At 40.2% G+C, this 6,573-nt stretch overlaps 1 protein-coding gene across 1 annotated transcript in view; it reads left to right on the top strand.

Annotated features, from left to right (window-relative positions):
* LOC116326939 (retinoic acid receptor beta) overlaps positions 1-6,333 on the top strand; it is a 158,716-nt gene extending 152,383 nt beyond the window's left edge. Inside the window, exon 8 of the mRNA XM_031748379.2 lies at positions 624-6,333. Coding sequence (XP_031604239.1) covers positions 624-868 — 245 coding nt within the window. The 3' untranslated portion in view covers positions 869-6,333. The remainder of the gene's footprint in view (positions 1-623) is intronic.
* The last annotated feature ends 240 nt before the right edge of the window (positions 6,334-6,573 follow it).

A 6,573-nucleotide genomic window follows, 5' to 3' on the forward strand; every position in this document is an offset into this window, starting at 1 on the left:
TGGGATTAAATACTTATTTATCTGTCAATTACATGCAATTCAATTTGTAACTTTTATGCAGTGTGACCCAGATGGGATCTGCGGGTCTCGCCTGGGGTCTACCCCCTGTAGAACATGCCTGGCTAGTAGAGGCCAGGAGGCAACCACCTCAGCTGGCTCCTTTCTATGTGGAGGCTCAGCAGCTATACTCTGACCCCTCCCAAATGACTGAACTCCTCACACCATTGATGAGGGAGAGCCCATCCACCCATTGGAGAAAGCTAATTTCAGCTGCTTGTATCAGCGATCTCATTCTTTCACCTTTAGAGAACGATAACAGTGTTAACATGTTCAGGCCTGGATTAATAGATTTATGGCGTTTCCCAACATAGATGCTCTATCTGGTGGCAAATGGCTGCATAACATTTATGAAACAACAATCTACCAGCATGGGCATCAATTACAATGTAAAACCATTACATTAAACAACTCTTACATAACAGCAACAATTAGTCGACTACTTGTGCACATCCCTGCTGCTAGTGTTTTAGGTATTATATGGTTGACATTGAGAAAAGGACTATAGATGTTAAGGATTTATATTCCAGTTTCAAAACTGTTTTTCTCCTACCGTGGTCTTGCAGGAGCAGAGCGAGTCATCTCTCTAAAAATGGAGATCCCTGGTTCCATGCCACCGCTAATCCAGGAGATGCTGGAGAACTCAGAGGGCCAAGATAGCCAGAGCAGCAGCAGCAGCAGCACTTCAGCTGAGGTGGGGCCCAGACTCAACAGCAAGGGAAGTCGCAACAAGGATGCTGCTACTGTGGAATCCCCAAATTCCACGGACAACGAGGATGGTGCGGCCACGCCACCTAGAATCGAGCCCTAGGAGGCACCCAGGGGCCTCGGAAACTCTCTGGCATTACTTTGCTCAAAAACATGGGCAAGATGTACATCCCTTAAAATCTACCTAACCTGACTCCTAAGCTTGATATTCCATTTTCCGCCCATTTTGTCCCTATTTTTCTCTCCAATTTCCCCAAAATTCTTTCATTGAAAAGAATATAACACAGAGGCCTCAAAGGATCCCTGCTTTGTGTACATTTCTGAATTGAGCTCTTATTTGACATGCCTCTGGGACTGTGACAGGAAGGGCATCGCTCTCACAAACCAGCAGAGATAATACTCCTCAGGTCTCCTGTGTAAATTCTTATCTGCATGACGGGAGTTTGATAAGTGTTTTCTCTGGCTCTCTCAGTCTTTCTCTGTCATCTGTTTTCTTCTCTTGTATTGTTGGCATACATGCATTGTACATATCATTGGATGGTTAGGTCTCTGTTTCTAAGATGAATTTTGTGGTGCTTTATTCATTGTCTCTGAGGTGACACATCAAGGATTTTAAGTCCTTCAAAAAGTTATCTAGAAGGTTACTGCATATAGACATCATGGAAGTCTAGTATTTTATATTTCTTATTATATTTAAAACTTTATATCTTTTATAACTGTTTTGGGTTCGCATTTCTCCGTGAAAAAGTCTACATCCAGACGTCGACAGCCGAGTTTGTTCATTTGCTTCCTCGAAGGAGGAAAGCACAATTGCAGAAGCCTGGAGATACTCGCTGATCAGATTGGTCATGTCTGTTTTGCTTCAACCCTCCAGGTAAACTGCTGAGACCTAATGTAGAAGATTAGATTGAGAATGCACCAGTCTATGAAATCAACTCATTTTGTGGCTCTTGTCAAAACCGATTGGGGAAATTAGGCTGATGACAGATACCAGAGGTTTTTCTCCAACAGGTGGTGATCACGTAGGATCCTTTTCCCTGTTACAGTATACTTCAGGTTTACCAAGATTCTCCTTTATTGTCTGCACTTTGGAGCTGGGAGAGAATAACTGGAAAACCTGGAAAAAGATTCCATGTCTTCTTGCCATCTGTTTCCACAGTCTCAGATTAGCCTTCTGTGTAGAACGGAGAGGTAGTTCCTGGTTTTAACGGAGTCTATGGCTGCAGTTCCACCTCAGTTACTTCTAATTTTAATTTCTGTAATTCCTGCGTCTGGCTTCAGGCAATCAAGAACACTTTGGTTTGACCACTTATTTTAAGTCAGGTGTTAGCAGGTGACTTGGTGATTAAAGTAGAATAGAATACCTACTTTATTATCACAAAACAAGCTAATAAGACTTCCTCTGTCTCTTGCCAGTCCATGTTTTTCTCTGTCAGCAAGCTGTGCTAAAATTTGTGCTTAACCCTCCTGTTTGATTCCAGCCTACATTAGCTTAGCAGCGATAAATGATTGAATGTCAGCCTAATCCGTGACTCTAGCGCTAACAACATGTACTACCAAGTGCACGTGCATCTGTTATGGCCTTATGAGAAGAGCTCCATAACCTCTTTTTCCTGTCCTTTGCTTGAATCAGTGAAACACAAGGTTAATGCAACACACATGACCACATGACAACTGTACACTAATGTAGAAAACACACAGTGGGGTGAGATGGGAAAGACCCCAAACACTGACCTAGCTCTTTACATTGATAGACTTTCATCCCTCCAAAGTCAGCAGAGTAAAGCTTCTAATTGGACAGTTGATCCAATATTAATCTCACTGACTGTGAAGTGTGTGTGTGTGTGTGGGGGGGGGGGGTCAACTGAAATTAAAAGGTAGGCCTAAAAAGCCATTTTTATCCACAGATGAGGTGATTACTGAACAAAAAGGAATAAACTGTGTTATGTCGTCTTATAAGTTAGAATTGAGGATTCTTCAATACAGCCCTGTCTCTGCAGGATGAATATCAAGTGGCTAATCACTTAAACTAACTATAGAACGTAAACATGGTGAAGCTTTGACGAGTAGCTGTAACCATAAAACTAAACAAAATGAGGATTAACAAACGCAAACACAACACAATGTTCAATTTTAAAACAATTAAGTACAAAAAGTATATAACAATTTTTCAAAGAAAAAAATAGATTTCTTCATTTCAAAGAGGATGCAGTAAAGATGAAAAGACATTTTGGTTTTAGTTTCAGCAGTAAATACGGTTTACAGGCAGAGATTTGTGCTAGCAGGCAAAATTCATGCAGAAAATCAAGTTTCAGGTTTGATTTAAACAACTCTGCATTGGTCATTTTCAAACCAGATTTTAAATCTAGACTGTAATTAATAATTAATAATAATAATGGTAATAATAATAATAAATGATTTCAAGTCAAACAGGTGTAAATAAAGCTTGAAGTTTTTCCTGATCAGCGCACAGATGCTGCACACACTGCATCTTATCTAACATGGGTTCAATAACGTGGAACTTTTGGGGCTAACTTTTCCGTTTGGGGAAATAGCAGTTTCTGCTTTCTTGTTGATAGCAAAGTGAGAGCATCAATACCATCCTTGTGTCTTTTCGTTAATGAATCTACAGCCTTAAGTACAATAACTGAGTTTACCATGAAGACAGAAGTGTGTCTTACAACAAACCTCATTAATTATAACATTAAATTTGCCTTCTTTGTTCTTTAGACAGACTGAATCTTGAGAGACACCAGTTGTATCCTTTGCAACCAGCGACAAGAATCTGAGGACTATGTTGAAGTTCATTATAGCCCGGCTCATTTCACACAGCATGGACTGAGTGTCGCCTGTTTCAGTTGGAAACATTATTCGAGCAAAAAGTGTAAGAATTCTATAAAAAGTATAACAGTCATAACAAATCAGACATTAACACGTTTATTTTACTGCTGAGTTCTAAAATGATTACACTGTGAAAATGATGATAAATGTGTTCAGTACAGGTTACTCAGTCTGTTCAAGTCTCATACGATCCTGCAGTCCAGTGAAGAAGACCTGCAGTCACATTAGTTTTTAGCAAGATCACAATGATTTGTCAGACAATACGTGGGCAGCTCTCTGTGATCTGTTTTCTATTACATTGAGACAAAATTGAAAATAATAGTTCTTTATTTTCTGCATTACCAACTGAATTCATGTAAATTCCTCTGGTAAAGTGACTCAAAGGTATGAAAGTGTAGCACAGCAGGTTACACTGTGAAAGTGTGTGATAGCTATGCTGGTCCACAGAGCAACATTTAGCTTGTATTCATAATCAATACTGTTAAATTGTAACATTCTTGTGTTTTGGAGGAGCACACTTTGGTAGTTCGTGTCCCTGCTGTCAGCATACCAACTCATTCCAGATGCAGTTTGACAGCATGAATCCTTTTTCATGTCACTTCATCCTGTGAAGTTACACTTCAAATGCATAACACATGAAACGTGCTTAAAATGGTGTGTGTGTAATGACAGATTACTACACAGCACGAGCAAACACAAAGTCTCAAAACAAACTAACACAAGGTTAATGGATGTCCACTGTGGGCGAGTACAGCTGCATGCTTTGTCATTGCTCTTATTGAACCGTCATCTGACAATGACATTTAAAAAGATCGACTCAGCAAGGACTTTACTCAAAATCACTCCCTATTGGACATTTTACACTCTCACAATTTATTGAAAGCTCATATCAGATTAAAATAATGAATTCTCAGTGGACTGATTAGGATTAGGTGAACTGTGACGCAACACTCTCAGTCATCATATATGCATCACATTTGTCCCAAAAAAGGCTCTAAAGTTCAGAACAGGTTTTCACGTATGGAACATGTGGCAGCGCATCTGGAACTCTTAATGTCTCATTTTGATCAGAAACAGAAAAGCAGCGCTTAAGGGGACAGGTTCTAAAAATCTAGATTCTATCCAGCCACCCATCACTGGAAATACATATCATACCAGAGCTGTTTAATTTTTTGTTTGTGTGCTTGGATGTGAGTAACGTGTTGGCGTCTGACAGAAGAATGATGTGCAGTATTAGGGAATTTTATCTTAATGTAACATAAGAATTGTTCTCCTGTGGTTCTCTCTCTGACGCGCTCTCCTGGTGAGAGATTAAGGGAGACTTTTTTTATTTTGACATGAAAAGTTCTCACAGCCGAAGAATGTCCACATCCTGTCCCGAAGCATCGACGAGCCCTCGGGCTCCTGGATGCAGCAGGGACTGTTCTCTGTTCCTTTTAGGAAAGAACCTCACCGTGCTGAATTATTAGTCTCCATTGAATGTCGTACCGATGTAACTGTACTCTACTATCTAGCTCACTGCAGAGATGTTATATAAATGGTGTGTGCTTTGCATTCCAGTCGGCAGCTCTGTGGAAACGACGCTCTGTGTTTGTGCTTGGAAACATAAACTCCCACTGAAAAAGAGGAGGAGGAGGAAAATGCAGCACGCGTGTCATTTAGGACAAATGGGACAAATGCCAACCGGGTCACCTCAACTCTCGATGTTTGATGTCCTCTGTTTGTGTTTATGTCAAACAGCAGAGCTCCATCTCCCATTCCTCAGCCAGGGAGCCAGTTAGCTGTCATCAATCAATCGAATCAATCATCTGACAGCTACTTGGTTCACAGGTGAGGTACGAACTTGAGTTCGACTGATATGGGAAGACTAATCAGCATTGGTCAGTATTCTGTACCAACAATCAGTTCAAGTTCATACGGACCTTTACAGATACTCAACAATGAACCGTCCCCTGCTAGGAAGTTAACCCTGTACATACTCCAGGTCACCGGTGACATGGTGAGGCTTAGGGGTGGGATCTATCCCTTTCTGTGCTTAATTTCATCTAATTTATTTATTTTAACTTTTTTTTTTTTTTTTTGTTTCCTCCTTGACTTTATTTGGAAGATCGGTTTCTGAAAGTGTACTTACTTTGCATGAGGTTAGAATACAATCCAACCTGTACACTGACCATGAGAGGGTCACTGGTGATCTGATAGATTACGATTGGTTACAGTCACGAGGAGCTGATTTACAGATGTACAGAGTACATTTACTGATTTACTTTCTTGTTGTGAATAAATAAAACCCAGAAAGGAGTCTAAAAACTCCACAAGTGCCCGAGTATCAGTCTAACCCAAGATGAAGCTAATCAGGAGCCAGAAATCATGACTGTGAACTTCACCATCAGCCATATAACAGTAGGTCTGCCGTGTTTGTCTGCCAGGAACGCCTCCAGGACAGACGAGTTCCCAATCACCTTTTCCCATCAGAAAATAGACAATATGCAGTCTTGTATATTTGTGTTAATATGAGACGATGTGCTCACAGTTTACTGTGGGATCTGTTGTACATTTATCCAGTCAGCCTCTGCTGCAGGCTGAAGTCGACTATGGGAGAGTTTTGAGATTTCAGCTTTGATTCGTTTCCATTTTCCATCGTAAATATTGTCTTTGTACATTAACATTACTTTTATGCTGTGTAACTTTACCATGAACTGTCCTGGCAAAGTAATAAAATATATTTATTTTAAACACTGGTGTGTGCAGATGCTTGAAGGATGAAGATGAACACCAAGCCTTGAATATAAAACATTATTTAATACCTTTCCTGTTCTCTCATTGTTGTATAAACCAGTCCACACTGAACTGTGTACACTGCTGACAATTTTTCAGTGTTTTAATCTTATTTATATAGCCCCAAATGACAACAGTCACCTTAGGGCACTTTATATTGTTAAGCATGTCTAGAGCATCTCTCTCCTCTCT

Source organism: Oreochromis aureus, linkage group 22, assembly GCF_013358895.1.
Source record: "Oreochromis aureus strain Israel breed Guangdong linkage group 22, ZZ_aureus, whole genome shotgun sequence".
NCBI lineage: Eukaryota > Metazoa > Chordata > Actinopteri > Cichliformes > Cichlidae > Oreochromis > Oreochromis aureus.